General features: G+C 33.9%; 2 protein-coding genes across 5 annotated transcripts in view; one reads left to right on the forward strand and one right to left on the reverse strand.

The window, feature by feature from the left end:
- The window catches only part of LOC107074619 (paired box protein Pax-6), an 88691-nt gene that overhangs the window by 62599 nt on the left and 6948 nt on the right, over window positions 1–19144 (forward strand). The window lies entirely within an intron of this gene.
- LOC107074620 (uncharacterized) lies at window positions 2503–7574 on the reverse strand. The gene is made up of 3 exons (XM_015336220.2): window positions 4476–7574; window positions 3778–4269; window positions 2503–3150 (listed from the first exon to the last, which is right to left on the reverse strand). The coding sequence occupies exons 1-3, from the start codon at window positions 4479–4481 to the stop codon at window positions 2665–2667; spliced, it is 984 nt and encodes a 327-aa protein (XP_015191706.1). The 5' UTR covers window positions 4482–7574; the 3' UTR covers window positions 2503–2664.

Raw genomic sequence — 19144 nt, forward strand, 5'->3', positions numbered from 1 at the left:
TTTGAATCTAACCCAATAAAATAAAATAACCACAAAATCCGTATTGAATTTTTTCCTCGTACGGAATTTATATCCGATAAATCGGACAATCTTGGCCGAGCGAAAGAAACAACGGGAAGGATTTTCCTTTATTATTTTTTTTTATTTCTTTTTTTCATTATATCAAATCGATTAGTACGAGATCGGATTAGCCTTGGTATTTTATTATATATTACATTAAATCTATTTGAAGCTCATTTCTTGTGGAAAGGGAAAATAAAAATCCCAGACGAAAGAGTGAGATGGGGAAAAAGGAAAAAAGAATATCGGATGTTAGATAATTGCTATGAAATGTATTCGAAATAATAATCCAAAAAGGAAAAATAACGTTAATATATTATTTCTTAATTGTCTCTACTAACTTATTTACAATTATATTATATAGAATTTATTCGAACGACAAAATTATGATGAAAATTCTCATAAAAAGAAATTTTTATTCTTCTATTAGGTAATCCCAAAAGTTTATTCTTTTTTACTCTAAAATATAATTAATATAATATATATTTTATAAAATATCAGTAAATATTTATTTATTAATATAATAAATATTATTAAGTATTATAATATATATTTAGTAAATTTATCTTATTTATTATCTTATTTATTATTTAGTATATTTATCGTATTTTACTAAATAATATCGATTCAACTCTATTTTACCTTTTTCTCTACTTTAAATTATTAAACCTAAAAAATATTGTGCCCGTAAAATTACTAAAATAACGTAAAATACAAAAAAAAAAGTATATTACGTATGCAATATTGTTTAACTTATCACCAAAAAAAGGAAGAAATTTTCGAGACGACCTAATATAATATAACTTACTCAATGATCATATAACAATTACAAATATCCTAATAAATTATTTAATTAATATCTATATAAACACCTTGACATCAAATTTTGTTTGAAAATAATTACAGTATAAAAAAAAGAAAAATAATAGATAAGGAAATATAGATAAAGGAGAAAAAAATATTATAATTTCACTTATAAAAGTATGAAGAAAATAAAAAATCGGATTGAAGAAACTTTGCTTTCAGTGAAACCAACGTTCTCAAGCAAAGAGAAAGAGAGAGAGAGAGAGGCCTTTTACTCTTCTACTTTGTAGGATCTCTCTCGCGGTGGTTTTGACGAGTAGCAAGTAGGGTTTGTTCGAAATGAGCCGACTCTCTCCGCGAAATGCAGCTACTCGTCCTTCTAAAAGCAACTTCGGGAACCGTCCGAAGAATCTCTCTCGTTCGAAGTTTCCATACTCTCTCCCTTTCTCTCTCTTTCTGAAAAGGTTTACAGGTTCTAGTGCGAAAGCATGAACAGTAATGGCTAAGTCGAACCTAGCTTTCAAGTAGCGTTCCTAACTTAATTGGTCTTGACCACTTGACCGGACTAATTAATCGCTCGATCGAATTTACCAATGAGAAATTTGGTTCCCATCATCACCACCATCACCATCATCATCATCACCACTCTCTCTCTCTCTCTCTCTCTCTCATTCTCTTATTCTCTTTTACTTACTACCATCTTAGAGCCACTTACCAACGGGCTTCAACCACCCCGACAACATCCCTTTGTTCTCGCGTGAAACGACGTACGGGGCAAAAGGGGTGCTGCTAGCCCAACTACCTTAGCTCTAATTTATTCCGCGTCGAATGAACATTAATAATAGAGAAATTTATCTCGTAATTAGATTCTTCTAATATCGGTTTTATAAATCGTAGGATAGAAAACGTTGAATTATTTAATGGGATTTGTGAATGAAAAAGAAGAAACAAATAACACTTTATAATAATCGATCCGTAAATTTGTAAAAAGAGGAAAACAAAAGTTTTGTCGTAGAAACAAAAAGATAGAGAGAAAAAATAGTAAAAGGAGGTATCAAGGGAGAATAAGGGTTTATGTGTGTATGTGTGTTCGACTGGTACGAATCTGGTCATGGGGAATTTTGGGAGAATTCTGACGCGGGGGATTGGTTGCGTCGAAGTGAACTTATGAAACGACCAACCCCCGCCATAGCCAAGCGCGATATTAAATTTCTGGAATTTTGTGGTTAGGCGCGTCTACGTGCCTGCCGACGGGTCCCTGCCAATACGCGTACCTTCCTACACTTACGACAACCCGCCGAAGCAAGAGGAATCCTATTGCGAATTTCTCTCTCTTTCTCCCTCTCTTTTTCTCTTTTCTATCTTTTTCTATCTTATCTTTACAACTTTGCAAGTTTTCTTATTTTACCAAAAAATATATATTGAAGATACCTATACCTATCTTTAGCTTTGATGCTAGTCAAAGAGATAGTTTATGAGTTTGTAGAAAGATTAAAGTGAAAATAAAGTGACGCACAGTCCAAAGTGTTTTTTTGTTTTAACGTTAAATTTTGTTAAATATTACTTCATTGGTTTTTTCTTCAATCAGGATAATTAAAATTAAAATTATAGAATTAATAAGTTGAGGTATAAGAAAAATTCAAGAGTCCAAGTATAATTTTATGTTGTTAAACGTCGTTAAATTTTTATTCAATTCATTTTCGTCATAATACTTATCATAGTCATATAAGTATAAATTAGTAAATTATATTAAATTTGTCATTTACAATGAGAATAGCCTCTTATCGTTAAGCATCCTTTTTACTGTACGGTCAAAAGATACCTGTTCTCTGGTATTTGATAATTCCCTGTATAAGCAGCATAAGAGGAAGATAATGGCGATGAAGGTAATGGAAGAACAGCAGAGGGTGAATCGTACTGATATTGAACCTGTGCTGCAACTGGTTCGATCTCCAATTTAGCTGGTTCGATTTTGATCTTTTCTGGTTGCGGAGTTTGTACAGCCGGTGATACAACTGGAGATGCTAAAGCTATTTGTAAACCTGCCGGTACGATTTGAAGTTTTTGAAGTGGTGCATAAGCATAGATAGGTCCACGAAGTGGTTCGACGTTTTCAGCACGGATTTTGGCAAAATATTTCATCGCTTCGACGTCTTGTCGGCTAACGTAACGAACACGTTGAAGGCGACCGTCGGGAAGTGCAATGTAATATTCACCAGTTTGTTGTGGTTGATTTTGGTCCAGGTCATCTTCTTCGAGCTCGTTTACGGCATTAACAGGCTCAGACTGTTAACAAAGTTTCATAATATAAATATATATATATATTTTTTTTTTGTAAATTAATAAAATAAGATTATATTAAATCATTTTTATTTATGTTTAGGAAGAATATAAAATTGCAAGAAACATTCGAGAAAAAAATAGAAACCAATACAATAACCCAGCAATATTTTTGGGGTCGACCTCGGCTACTGAAATCACGGTTGAATGCATTACGGATTGTGTCACAGAGAGCAGGTTCGAATTTGGTACGGGCACGCGTGCTTGAGCCGCGATCGAAAGTAAACGACGACTTGAATACTAATCTCGTTAGAAGAATTCTCCAGTAGGAAAAACACGAGTTAGGTTGGGATATCGAAGAAGAAGAAGAAAATGTAGAAGAAAACAAAGAAAAAAAAGAGACAATGTCGTGAAGAACGATTTAAATTCTACGGAAATGTTGGTTACCGTAGGCTCGTGCCAACTCACGACGTTCTCACGATCGTTTTCTTCTTTTTTTTTTTTGAAACGAAACGATAAATCTAACCGCATTGCATAAATCCGACCGTTATAGATCAGAGAAACCGAGTAAAGAAAATATTTGTTTACTTGTATTTAACGATATTAATATAAAAAACAAAAATTTGGACTTACTTCAGACTCGGTAATACCAGAAACAGTGGTAGCATCGTCTAATTCGGTAGTGTTTGGTACTTCTGTGGTAGTAGGTTCTTGAGGAGGTCCATATTGTTGCTGAGGAGGTCCATATTGTTGTTGAGGTGTACTATATTGTCTTTGTGATTCGCTTGGGGATCCATATTGTTGTTGAGGTGTAGCCGGTGGTCCATATTTTCGTTGAGGTTCGTTAGGAGCACCATATTGTTGCTGAGGTTTAGCTGGTGTTCCGTATTGTTGTTGAGGCGTAGTAGCCGCCGCCGGTGGTCCATATTTTTGTTGAGGATTTTCTACTTGTCTTTGTGGTAAATTAAATGCCGGTCCTGCCGGTTTAAAACCTGAGGGAGGATAAGGAGCAGCCGATGCTTCTTCTTGTTGTCTTGCAAAATAATATTGTCTATTTTGTTGTTGACGGTAAAACGGTGGCTCCGCTAATACCACACTTGCCAATAGGATTATACTTGCGAGTACCTATGTTTAAAAATTCATTTATTAATATATAAATTAGATGAATAATAATTGTATTAACAATTATGACAATGATCTCTTTGACACGAAAAATTAATTATATATATATATATATATTAATAATTGTAATATCAAAATTCTTTTTATCAAACTTTTTAAATTCAAATCACTGTCATAATTTTATTGACAAGAGACAACTAACTAACTACCTTCATTGTTGATCTGGTAGTTATTGCTGCTTGTGATTTCGAGCTGACTGATTTCTGATAGGCACCGTCGCTCGATTATATACACGGTATTTCGTGCGCGTTCTGCATATTTAAAAAGATTCATGGCTAAACGAACTCGATATGTTTGTCGACCGACGAGTGACATTGGCCTCCTAAATGACCGATGAATCCTCGATCATTGTTGGCTCATCATCCGGTCGGATTTTACCTTCGTTTTTATTTTCTCCTTTAACCATTTCGGCTACTTCAAACCCATAAACGTGGACAAAAGATCTTTTCTAATTCTTAATTTTTGGATATTTTAGTTACTACCATGGCTGTTTTAAAAAGAAAAAGAAGGTCTTTTCATCTTTTGTATTTTTTTCTTTTTTAGCATAACTAATGACGATTTCAACACCTCCGTGTTCTCAGGATTTGCTAGCTTTTTAAAATGAAACAATTTTCTTAACCAAAAATCCTACTTCGTGACTCTCAAGTATAAACTTTTGATTTCGTAAAAAAGAAGTTTGATAATTTTATTAAAATTGGATTACTGAGATTAAAATATCTTGAATGTGTAATGTAAAATAGAAATTTTTAATGATCGAAATTAAAATCACGATATTCAAATGAAATAATTAGAAATCATCGTCATTTCTATATATACATATTTTCTAATGTAATGATAACTCATCCATCGATGTTGTCAACCGACCATGGCCCGATAATCTTCCGACGGGTCTCATATTTTTCACGTACTAAAAACGATCGGAGGCGCCTATTATGCAGTCATTACGTCGCTTTAATTTTAACGTGCTTCGTGCACACACACATATACAACACACGCTCACGTACACACTTATACGATATGTTCTCTCTTCGTCGATTCCATGCACGCTTTGTCTGGACGTTTCCACACGCGTGACGATGACTCCTGCTAATAAATTCACCACTGAACTCAATCTGACCAGCATCCGAGAAACAGTGGAAGGGAGAGAGAAATAAATAAAAAAAATAAAAAAAAAATTTGATGTATTAGGTACTGTCGTTCGATAATTCTTCGAAAATTCTTACCAGAGGAACGAGATCTCGTGTTTTACATTAAACGTTCGTGTCATCGATTATGTTCTAAAAGAATTACACACACACACACACACACACACACATGTGTGTAGGAGTACATGATTCGTACGAAAGGAGACTCTTAATAGATTTAATAGGAATACCTATTGAAAGTGAAATTTGATTAAATCATTCTGTCTTTGGTACGCCATGAAAAACAACAAAATATTTTTCGAGTAAAATAAAAGAGAACGAATGAATTATTTCTTATATATATAATATCATAGTTCTGCATGACTGAAATAACGTAAAACCATATTATAAAGATTTTCTTACACCTTAATTTATTTTTATAATCATAGAAAAAAAAACAATTACAAACGTTTAAATAGAAATAGGATTAACCCCCGTCAGTGTCACCTCAAAAATATCTGCAAAAAAAAAGATAATACTAGTATATACGAATAGTGGATGATTTATCTATTCGAAAACCGTCAGGAAAACCGTCAGGAAATGGTGGTGATGGTTATGGTGCCCCACCGACTTCTGGAACGCGTCGATGTTGAGAGGAGAAGCTTTCAACGAAGGATACGAAGAAGAGAGAAAGAAAGAAAGAAAGAAAGAAATAAAGAAAAAGAAATAAAGAAAGAAAGAAAGAAAGAGAGATGATGATGGTTGTGAGGGGTTAGAGTCGGAAAAGTATAAGAGGAGGAGGAGGAGGATGAGAAAGAGGAGAAGGAGGAGGGGGTGGAGGGGGGTTTCGAACGACGAGGAGGGGTGGCCCGGGCAAAGCAAATTATTCACACTCAAACGACTCCATTTCAATATCGGGCCTCGGCCCAGGGACAAAAGAAGGGCGAGGATGCCTGTCTCCCTTCTGCTCTCTCGCTTTGCGCCGTATTGCCGTAGAGGCCGGCGCGAGCTATGCTTCTGTCTGCAGCCTGCAGGCTTAACTCTCCCCCTCCTGCCACCCCACCTTCCCACCACCACTACCATCACCACCACCATCACCAACATCCCACCTCACCCCATTCACTATTTCTTTCTTGCTTTCTTTCTTTCTTTCTTTCTTCGACATCGTTCCCATCCCTTTCCCCCTTCTTCTTCCGAACCCCTACACCAACCCCCGTTGACATATTCAATGAGATACAAGCGGGCCGAAGGGGAGGGGAAAGAATCACCAAGAGTGTTGCGAAAAATGTCCTAGTCATTTGGTATCATCTTTTGATTTTTCTGCTACTGATTTATTTTGGTTTTTTTTTTATCTAGAGTTGTTTCATTGAATTTGAGATATATATTTTCAATTGATAATCGAATAGGATTAAAATTATGATTGATATTATTGTAAAAATGGAATATTTTTGGATACAAATTTTGTTAGTGAAGATAAAAATTTTATTGTCAATCAAAATATCATTTATTTGTTCGAAAAAAGAAACCCCAACGTGAACTTATTGACAAACTATTGACCAGAAACAAGAAGAAAACAATATAATATTACAATAAGAAGTTAAAAAGAGTTAAGAGTATTTAACTAATTGTAAGCCGGTGTTAATTAAATATTATATATATATATAAATACATAGAAAACAAATATTTATACATACGTGTACACATATTTTTTTACCGTGTGTATACATTTAAACGCGGGAGGGACGTTTGTGCGGATTCTCAGCTTACAAGAACCCCCATACCTAAGCAACGTCTGCGAGTAAACTGGATTAATCGTCTATGAAGGGAGACCGTATCCCTGCCGCATTCGTTTGCAATCAGATCCCTACGGGAAATTCGAAACAATGAGCTTATATAATCCAGCCCTTTTTTTTACTTTCTTTCTTTCTTTCTTTCCTCTTGTCCCTTCTTTTCTTTTTATATATATACATCTATCGATAAGATATTTAAAATCTTATTTAAAACTTTCACTTAAATTGATACATTCTAGTTTAGCTATAATAATCATACAAGTATGCATTAAGATTGTTTCAATAGTTTCCTTGTGTTTTTTTTTTTTTTTAACATTTTCTGACACTTTGATCAAAATTATCTCGTCTGACATTAACATATCTCCAATAGATTTCACTCGAAATCAACGTAGTGTCATTTGACTACATAAATTGTTCATCAATTTATCATAAAAAAATATTTATTTATTGTATTATTATATCATTAATAAATTATGTGTGGTATATAATACAAGGGAAAAATAATAAATCAAAATCGATCATATTTAAATTTAATAAATGATCATTACATAAATATTATACGTGTAATAAATGTTACTATAATAAAAAGAGAAGAAAAATTTGTTTGGGGTGAAACGATAAATTTAATAATATAAAGTTAGATATGTATATAGATATTTTGTAATAGTTCGTAACGCGATCGTGACTGAAGGAAATCATGGATCGGACCTCATGCTCGGACTACCAATGAGAAGTGACTTCTTAATCAAGCTTGTTATACGTTTACCACAACTTCTCATGCTGTGTTAATTTCCAATTCGTCTGGTACAACTAATTCAAGGGCAAAATTCAACATGAGTGAATCATTGAATGAATTCATTCCCGTATACTTGCACTTTCATTTTGTAATTATATTCGTAATAGTCGATGATATAATAATTGTTCAAACAAACGTCCTGAATACATAATATCGTTTTTCGTTGTATATTTTTCACGTACTGGACCATAAATTGAGTAAAGGGAGAGAGGGGTGTTAAAATTTTCCTCTACGAATTTTGGCAACGATGACACTCTTGGGAATTAGAATCGGAAGGAGAAACGGTGAATGGAATGAATGAGAATGAGTGAGTTGGAAAAAGAGAGAGAAAGGAAATGAGAGGGAGGAAAGAGGGAACGAGGGCGTCGAAGAGTACAAATTGTTTGGCTACCAGTTGCGTCCTGCTCCCAGAAGACTCGTTTTGCAAGTCGTAAACGAATTAGGGTATTTCGATGGTACGGGGAAGAGTTTGGAAACACCACCCTTAACCACCAATTTACATTCTGACCGCCACCACCACCACCACCACCACCAGCACCAACACCAACACCAACACTAACAACATTGCTACCATCGTTGAACATACACCTTTACCCCTGAGCATACATTTCTCTCTTCCTCCACCCCCTCCCCCCCTTGCCGCCCCCATGCATTGATGCAAATTGACCACGATAATCTCCAAAGGCCAATGTTGATAACGTTACGTTGATGATAGGTGATAAGTGACATGGATCGTTCTAACTGATTGCTATAATCACCATTCGTGCTTGGTTTGGTAAAAACAATTATGAAATGATAATAATCTGTTTGTTTTTTCTTCTTCTCATCTCTCTTTCTCTATGTTTCGCGTGTAGGGGAGTACTCATTTATTTTTCTATAAAAATTAATCACAAAAAAATTAATGTAAATACGTTTGATTATTCAGAATTTCTTAAATTATCTCTTTTATTTATTCTTTCCATTTACTGACACATACTGACATAAAAACTATGTATATATATAGATATTTTATTTCGACGAATAATTTTCTTTTGGGTTTGAATTTAAAAATGTTAAAGAAATCGGCTTAAAGAAAAAAGAATGATTATAACAGATTTACGGTTGGTACAAACGACGAGTCGAAAATCTCGTTTTCGGAATTAGTTCTGACGCATAAAGGCAAATGCAGGGAACATCGGTGGTGACAGGAAAGTGCCTTGGGCTTGTGCGAGCAAAAGCGATGCGCGGATGGATACCGTCAGTCAATGTTTGTTGGTTTAACCAAGCACACTGTGGGGGGGCCTCAGAGTTTGTCCAATACATTAACGCGCACCTTCTCTACTTCGATCTCTTGCTACGTTAACGAGCTATTTACACCGTAAAATCTACTTCCGTCAAAGCCATTCTCTCTCTCTCTCTCTCTCTCTCTTTTCATCTCTTTCTCTAATTCTATCATTCCATATTTTCATTTCTTTCGTTATATTTAAATCGTTTACACAGAACAATAACTAAATTAAATTTTCAATTAGACGATTCGAAAAAAAAAAAAATAAAAATCATACCGAATTTAATTAAACCAACCTAAAAATCTTTATTGTATTTAAATCATCACGTTATGTTTATTTTAATCGAATAAATATTATTTCTTTTTAAACAAAAATAATTAAAATTTTATACACAACCTTCACGAAAAGATTGATTAATTTATAAAATATTTTATAGATTTTGTTGTACAAAGTATAATAAAAAAAACATATATGATTAGATTAAAATGAATAAGATAATTATCTAAAGCATCGATCTATTAAAAGGGAGTAAAATTAGTATCGAATCGCGAATGTCTCACGTTTAGCTTGCACTTTCTAACTATTCTCGAGTTAGTAGTACTACTAACAGTAGTAGAAGTAGTAGTAGTAGTAATAGTAGTAGTAGAAGCGAATTGGGGAGTAGGTAGAGTTGGAGAAGAAGGAAGAGAAGGAAGTAGAAGTGGAAAGATGAAGGAGGATGGAGAGGTATAAGGATGAGGATGAGGATAAGGAGTAGAAGGATGAGAATCAGGATGGGAAAGGAAGGGGATAAGAGTGTGGTGGTAGTTCGTGATCGCGTCGAAAGCTCGGTTCGTTCCCTCGGAGGAAGTCGGCGAGGAGAAACTTTGCCGCGTAAACGGAGCTTAACCGCACCTTCGAAGTAGGAAGAAGAGGAAGAGGAAAGAGGAGGAGGAGGAGAAAGAGAAGGAGGGGAAGCGAGACAGAGGGTTTTCGCGAAAGGGGTTTTCAAGGGAGTATGAGGAAGTTTGAGAAACAGGGTGAGCGGGTGGAAAGGGGTGTGTAAGAAGCCAGAACGGAAAGGGTTGGCCAAGAAGAAGGGAGTAGGAGGAGGAGAAGGAGGAGGAGGAGGAGGGTAGAGGAGAAGGTAGAAGTCTTCAAGGCGAAACTTGCAAAAGTACATCGCGACTCAAGAGGCCGGAAGTAATCGCGCGAGTTCTACGCCGCGGATCCGCGTTACCGTCGACCGATTTCACGGCGTTTAGTGGCTGCCGAAGATTCTCTACTTCGTAAATGAGTGAAAGAGAGATAGGCTGTGAAGTATAGATAGATAGATTGATAGATAAATAGATAGTTTGATAAAAAAAATCTATTGGGTATTGTATTTTAATATGGATATTTAATAATTGTTTTGTTATTATATTTATTTGGTAGTTTTATTTCTTTTAGATGATATATCGAAATATTTTTATTATATAGGTAAATAAATGGATAGATAGTTGGATGAAATTAAGTATATAAAATGTTGAATAATACAGAAAGAAAAATAATATATATATATATTAGGGGAATCGTAAGTAATTTCTGGACACGTCAATATTTGGTTTTTATATTTATTGGTTCATTATTTAATTTAAAATCATGTTTGAACTTAATATATGAAAAAAAAATACCACATTATATACATTCCGGTTCCCCATAATATATAAATGCAAAACTTATATTTTTTTTCCTAGAAATAATGTCTTATCTAAATACACACATAATTTAATAAATAAAATAAACACACGTATGCACACACATACAGCATAAGTTTTTAATCGTAAAATAATATATCTTTCTCTCTGTCTCATTTCTCAAGATAATTGTAACCTTTTTGTTTCCCCCCGACGGCAGAGGAAGGTAGGAAAAAAGATAATAAAAAAAGACGAAGAAAGGAGAGAAAAGAGGAGAGATTCGTTTCTTTCGTTTTGAAAACCGTGAAACGGTAAGCGACGCCGCGCGTGCGGAATTTGATTGAGTTGCGCGTAAGAAGATTTGCCGGAAGAGAGAGCCCGTCGAAACGTTTCTCGGTTAAAAGAGGATTTTGCCAGTGAGTCGAATCTCTCGATGGGAGAGAAAGCCTATAAACTGAGAAAAGGTATATAGATAGAGAGAAGAGGGTGAGAAAGTGATGAAGGGGGAGGGGGAGGGGAGGGGATATATATACCTCGGGGTAGGCACAACTAGGGAAGAGGAAGTTACAAATGAATCGCATAATAACTTCTATAGACGCTCTTTTTTTTTTTTCTTTCATCATCCCCCACCCCCTCTCTCTCTCTTTTTTTCTTTTTTCATCTATATGTCTGTCCATCCCTCTTTTTCCTTCTTTTTTTTCTTTCTTTCTTTCTATCAGGCACTGCTTATGTATGCCGGGTGCACGGCTGGTTGCACAATTCCTAATGGAGTTTCCAATATTTTCCTTTACGCTAACTTGCCTTCGTTCCTCTCCTCTCTCTCTCTCTCTCTCTCTCTCTCTCTCTCTATTTCTTTATATATGTCTTACTCTTACTCTTACCCCTTGTCTATCTCCTCCTTTCTCTTGATCGATCGACGTTTACGAAGCCTTCCGCCGTTTCTCTTCATACCCCAAGACTAACATTCTTCTTGTGACCCGCTGCTAATCGTCGTGTTACCTCGTTAAGGTTTAGTTCCTTGCTTCGTGAATTCTCTTATTAGTAAACTTTTTACTAGAGTAATTATTTTTTTTTTCTTTTCTTATATCTCAACTATGTTTCTAAAGCTTCTCTTACAATGATTCTTTCTTTTTTACAATTATTTCCCTGTGATTTACGTTCAGATAATTTGTTCTAACCAGTACCTTTTCTTTTTATCGTCATTTCTAATTTCACAATGTAATGGTGAAATAGGAGATTGGTTTTTTTTTTATTGATTTTCAAAAAATAAAAAAATTAAAATATAAATCATTCTCATTGTGGGTAAATTCAGAATTGGCAAAATAATAATGGTTATTATAAGTAGGACGGGGTCCATATTGTGAAACACTTAGGCATTTAATATCGAACGGGTTCGACACCTCGTTTCTTTCCAGCCATTTAACACGAACCGAGTCAAGTCGCGGTCCACTCTCGCGGTGTTGTCCAGCATCGTTGAACTCACTCAGAAGAAACCCTGTTATTGGCACGCGTCGAGATATGTAGATAGAATTACGACCGCATGTCAGTTGTTCGAAAGCAAATATCCAACTATCTCTTTTCCTCTTCTTCTTCTACTTCTCTCAATATAGTGTGTGCGTGTGTGTGTAAGTAAGTATTCTTGCAGTATGTAAAAATCAAACTCTCCTTTTCTGTGAATATTTCAATACCTCATTTTAATATTACGAAAAGTTATCATTTTTCAACATATATTTCTCATCGAATTATTACAATTTGTAAACAATTATATTGGGATATTTTATGTTAACAAAATAATTTATCGAGTGAGCGTGAAAGTGATTAAATATAATTAAAAATAAAATGTGTATAATGATTTTACCGGATGCATTGACCAATCATCCGTAAAAATTGATATGCTTTTTAGAGGAAGGATATCTTTTCATAATGCGCTCATAAATTCCTTTAATTCATACACACATATATATATATACAATACATAATCCAATGTAATATTATTTTACGCTCAATTTCGTTTAATACGTATGTATGTATTATATATATATATATATATATATATATATATATATATATGTAGTTATACATTATACGTAAGTATGCGTGTGCCTGTATCATACGTATCAGTTTCATATAAGCCCATATCGCGCGACGATATAAATTCGTGAGTTGGAAAGTTCACCGGGTTGTTCGGCATTAAGGACGATGTGGATCCAATAAATTCGTTTGCCAGGATTAGGCATTAGGCTGGATTGCGGATTATACTTGGAATTCCTATTCTATTTATCTCTCTCTCTCTCTCTCTCTCCCTCTCTCTCTTTCGATGATAGGATAAACGATTTACTAAAACCCCTTTCCTACATATTTAACCCTACTAATTGTAAAATATTATTATTCAATTAAAAATTTCAATAGATTTCATTTTATATTTTAATTAAAAGTTTAGTAAAATCTTCTAATAACAAAAAAACTATATATATATATATAGTATAGCAATCGCACAAATATATAGAAATACATATATATATCTTTTAATTCATAGTTTGTATTTTGATAATAAAATAATAGACAAATATAAAAAGATATTAGAAATCAAAAGACAATATTATAACATAGAAATTTGTATGTTTATTTATTTGACTCATATAAAAATTAGGATATTTGTAGTCTCCATTTTACAAATATATAAGAGTGATAGATATATATAAATGAAAGTTATATCTTCTTTCTCTTTCACTCACCCTCCTATCTATAGGATGATATCCTATATCCCTCTTTCTCCCCCCACCCCAATTTCCAACACCTTTTTTTCTCTCCCATCTCTTTGAATGGCCGTTACTAATGCATCATGGCCGGCTATTGTCATCGACTGGCTTTTCTAGTCGGGCTTAAAAATGATAATCGTTCGTGCACAAGGGGTACGAGGTGTTACGGTGGAACGGAATGGGCCAATGTGAGATCGTCTCTGATATATCTCCTCCTTCTTCTCTCTCATCCCCTATTTTTGTCTAATAAATATAAAAGAGAAAGATAGATAGATACATATACATGTATAGAAAAAAAAAAATTGTGCACGTTATACGTGGAAGGCGTTACAAAAGTAAACTATACCAAAAATATAACGAAAAGGGACTAGGGAAAGGTGGGGTATATAGTATCGGTATTGGTGGTAGTGATGGTTGACATTATGCGTTATTAGCCAACCCTAATAACGACAATCCTGACATGGCTGAAAACGAGAATTATTCTTTCAACGACAGACGGACTTTACACGATACTCGTGCCACTCCGATGAACACATATATATATATACCTATATATATAAGTAACACTTAACATCTGTATCATTGTCAGCCATTATCTTCAATTCGATTTGGTATAATATTACATCTGTCCACTGTATACACGTGTAACACATGATCCTTTTTTATAATTCTTATATTTTTATCACTTGACATCTTGATATTTATTATTATTCTTTTTTTTTTTTTGGATTTGGTTACATTCATATTTTTTTATGATTAATTTATGATGATCATAGTTTAAATATTGGGTTGTTCGGAAAGTTCGTGTGCCGATTTTTGGTAAATGGCATAAAGTTGTTTTACTAATAAAAACTTGAGAAGTTCTGGAAGGCCGAAATTTTGAAGTTACCCTTTAAGATGGAAAAAGATTGTGCAACAGAATGGCACTTATATTTAATAAATATATTAATATATATATTGAGAGTCCGAATATAATTATAATATATTATATATATATATATATATATATATATATATATATATATATATATATATAATATATTAAAATATATTAATTAAATATTAATTTAATAAATATATACCACGACAAAAAACTAAAATATGCGTTACATTTCAATCTTCCGTCAAAATCGGCACGAACTTTTCGGACAACCCAATAATATTTTACAGTTATCCGTAAAAATTATCCACCTATGTATTTTTTTTATCTTTAAATATTTTTTCTTTCACTTTTTTCAATAAGTTATATTTATCTTGTAATTAAAATTATAACGTAACTTATTAGAAACGTACGTTGGAAAATATATAATGTTATTTCTTTCATCTGTTTCTCTCTTTCTTTTAAATGAAATTCATCGTGGCACGCGTAACCAATGAAACGTGGTTCCTCATTTCGAATAATTCGAGCAACGAAGCGTTAAAAATAATCTTGAACGCGTGTATTGAAATAGCAAACAAGGTTTTTACTTGTAAAATAAAAGAGAGAAAGGAGAAATAAAAATCGTAACTGAAGAATTAAAAAGAGAAGGTGGAAGAAGACGAGGAGAAAGAGGAGGAGAAGGAGGTGGAAAGTCAAAAAAGAAAATAAAATAAAAAGTCAATTGTATTAATAACGCTCGAATAATAAGCCTGTCGCGTGTTACATGCATACATGTATAATTATTATACGTACGTGTGTTCTTCAACGATTGCAAACGTTCGCCACTTTTCGTAAGGTCTTTGAAAAAGAAAAAAAAAAAAGGGCAAAGTAGGTTTCTCTCTTTTGGTTAGGATCAACGTTACGATTAGAGAAATTGATCTCGCACGAATGCACTCGGTGGTAGACCATTTCTAGGCACACATTAAACGCGTTATTGTTGCATCATACTACCCAAGGGTAGCAACCATTGTTTCCTATTGCCTGTAGCATACTTAAAAAAAAAAAAAGAGGGGAATTATAGTTGCTCGTTCCAATCGTTCGTTCGTTCATTCGTTCATTCGTTCGTTCGTTCAAGTGTTGCTCGCGTGTGTTACAAAAAAGAAATTGAAGCGAAGTCGAAGTTGAGTGAAGAAAAAAAAAGAGAGAAAGAGAAGGATTCAAGTAGTTTCAGGTTTCTCTCTGTTTCTTTCTTTCTTTTTTTATTTGTTCATACCTTTCGACGTCGTCGTTTCTTCTCGTTCGATTCTCCTCTTTGAACTTTTTGTACATATATATACTATATATATATATATATATATAGATTACTTACTGGTATCCCGGTTTGAGAATCCTCTGTGTATTTCACGTTCGGTGATCGAAAATAAACTACTAGTACTTAAAGAACTTCAAGACTTAGAATTCATTGTCCTAACTATCGAACCCAGAAGGTAGGACAATAACCAACCTTCCTACTTCGTTGGCGAGATTTAACGTTTAGCTAAGTGCACTGGCGCCCATTATCGGCGTTAATAAAGCTCACCCCACTCGTGTGCCGCAGCCATTACTCGAGGACGCTTCGCACCCCAGTCATTTCTTTTCTTTCTTTTTTTTTTTCTTTCCTTTCTCACTTTCTTTTCTCTCTCTCTCTTTTTTTACATTTCCCTTTAAAGAAAAAAAATACCATGGTCTCCATACTTCTTTTTCCGCTTCTTCTTCTTCTTCTTCTTCTTCTTCTTTTACTTTTCTTTTCTTTTACCTGTTCAAACATCTTATTTCTTTTTCTATCTTTTTCTTTTTTTTTGCAAGTAGACCTTTCCCTTTCAACCGTTTAACGTTAACGACGAAAGGGAGAATATATATCTTATATTATATTTCTTCTCTCTTTTTCGACAAGGTACTTTTTTAAAAGGTATGAAAAAAAAAACCTATCGAATTATCAAAGATATAAACGTTGAAATTTATTTCGTTGAAGATCATTTTTATATCTAATATGTATTTTGATCATCAACGAAATAATAAATGAATAATAAAATTAACATTTTAATTTGACCGTATGTGTACGTAGTCAAATGTTATCAGGGGCCCGGTAATATTTTTTAAGAATTAATTTTAAAAAAATTTTATTATCAATCACAAAAAAATTAACATAAAACAAAAAAACAACAAAATTAATTTTATATATAATTTTCAATATATATATAAAGTTATAAATAAAATAACGACCAATGTTCCGGCTATCACACACATATTGTGTAAGCGGCCATTAAAGTGTTAATCATGCAATCATCAATTTTTTGCAATCAAAACTGTTAATACATGTATGTATGACGGGTTGCCTATCTTTCGGGCAGAAAAAAATTCCCTCCCGACAGATGGCACTCGCAAGCAACACTTCCAAAGTGTGTATGGAGGGTTGCATTCATATAGGCGCGCATTTTTATAATAATTACAAAGAAAGTAAATAATAAAACACTTTAAAAAATGTTTGCAAATCAAATATTTTTATAAATAATGATGATTTATAAATAATGATATGTTTGTCTCTTTTTCTCTTCTTACGTAGTATTAAGGCCGTTTCTTTCCCTCACTACATCGTCCGTTTCCTTTCCCCACTACATCACCGCGTTTCATTTTTTCAAATTACACCCATTCTAAAGAAGTTTTCACTTGAAATAAATGATGATAAAATCTCATAAAACGTAATTTGAATATTTTTCAACCCTTATCTTTCTAAACATATATATAGCTACGTACGATAAATATATGTATAATATAATATATATAAAGATATGTGTGTGATAGGTTTGACTGAAAGTCACAATGTGTTATATATAAAGGGATAAGTAAAGATAAGAGGTAGAACCCAGATGGGAGAGACGTTTCTAGTCCCTTGAAGGAACTGGCTGGCAAGCAGCCACTCTCCTACCAATAAACTTCTCGCCGATCTCTAAGGGTTGGTTGGCTATGGCGAACTACGAACGAACGAACGAACGAACGGGGATGTTCTCTCTCTTCCTTCTCCTCTTCCTTTTTCTTCTTCTATTCCTCCTCCTTCTCCAAGACTGTTAAACGACGACCGATATAAAGGGTGGAAAAGCTATACCTTCAGTTGCGCACGCGTCTTCGTATCAACGCGAACATTCCAATACACGAAGTTACACGTAAGAAAAAGAGATATTGTAATAATTAAAAAGTTGAAGAATAATTTTTACAATTAGTATTCGCCCCTAAGTTTTTATCTTTTATTCTTCGTGAATTCTTTGTTGAATTTTAAAGCGAATATTTTTTTTTTTTTTTTTAAATGAAACAACGAAGAACAAATGATAATTGGTTAAAATAAAAATGTATTTATTACATTTGTAACTTGATTATAATTTCAAAGATATGATATATTTCATTCGAAGTATAATTGAATTTATATAAAAATTTAAACATTTTCGTAAAAGAAAATGAAATGTAATAAAGAAAAGTAATTAAAATGGATTCGATGACTTTAAATGGTTTAATTGTTATTAATTTACTTCTTTTTTTTTTTCATTGAAAAAAAAATGTTTTGTAGATTTGAAAATTGAAAAATTGTTATTATTGTTGTTGAAACATGTAGAACAAAATAATTGAATAAATTCTTCGTGGAATTTAACATCACGAATAATAAGTATATATAACTTTGAACAATTCACAAGAGTCTACTTAATCGAAACTAAAACTAAAACTCAAACTCACAAAACACGTTTGGAGAAGAAGTAGCACCCTACCTACCTACCTACCTACCTACTATCTAATGTTCTTGAAAACTTCTTCGAGGATCGTGCCATCCGGTCTTGAAGGACGAAAGTGAAACTATGCGATTTTCTCGATAATAGAAGAGTACAGTCGCGACGGATGTCGAAGAACGGTGAACGAGCAAGATAACTAAAAAAAAAAAGAAAGGGGCGGAGGAGAAGAGGGGGTTGGGAGAATAGGAAGGGTTTGTCATGTATAGACACGTAGTTCCACGTCGGTTCGACTTGGAAATAGCAACGTGCGATAAACGAAGAAGAAAAGGAAGACAGATAAAGATAGTCAGATGGATAGATAGATAGATATATAGATAAATAAAAAGATAGAAAGAGAAAGGAAGAAAGAAAGAGGAAGAAGAAGCGGGTGGTAGAGTCACGAGGGTTGTTATCAGGATTCCATTAACGCCGAAGGCACGAAGAAGGTAACGACACGAGAAAAGAGAGAGAGAGAGAGAGAGAGAGTGAGAAACGTCAGTTTCGCAAAGGGACAGAGAGAAAGATAGCAAAAGAGAAAGATGGAATCATAGAACGTCGTAGGAAACGTGAGAGAAAGATAGATATAGTGAGAGTAGCGGGAAATAAAGGTAAACGATAGAAAGAGAAAGAGAGAGGGTGGTCCTTCGAGGGTGACAGGGGCGTATCGTACGAGGGTGGCCAGCGACTGGCGTCGGGACGGCCGGCGTCTTATCGCACGACACCCTCCTCGTCTTCCTCTCCGCCTCTTTTCTCTATCTCTCTCTCTCTCTCTCTCT

Source organism: Polistes dominula, unplaced genomic scaffold (genome assembly GCF_049000335.1).
Source record: "Polistes dominula isolate Pdom_NZ unplaced genomic scaffold, Pdom_raw_medaka contig_82, whole genome shotgun sequence".
NCBI classification, from domain to species: domain Eukaryota; kingdom Metazoa; phylum Arthropoda; class Insecta; order Hymenoptera; family Vespidae; genus Polistes; species Polistes dominula.

What these genes read in the sequence shown, in the direction of transcription:
- LOC107074620 (XM_015336220.2), bottom strand. An exon ending in CTGGTATTACCGAGTCTGAA is followed by an intron (nt 3,151 to 3,777) that starts GTAAGTCCAAAT and finishes CTTTGTTAACAG; the next exon opens with TCTGAGCCTGTTAATGCCGT.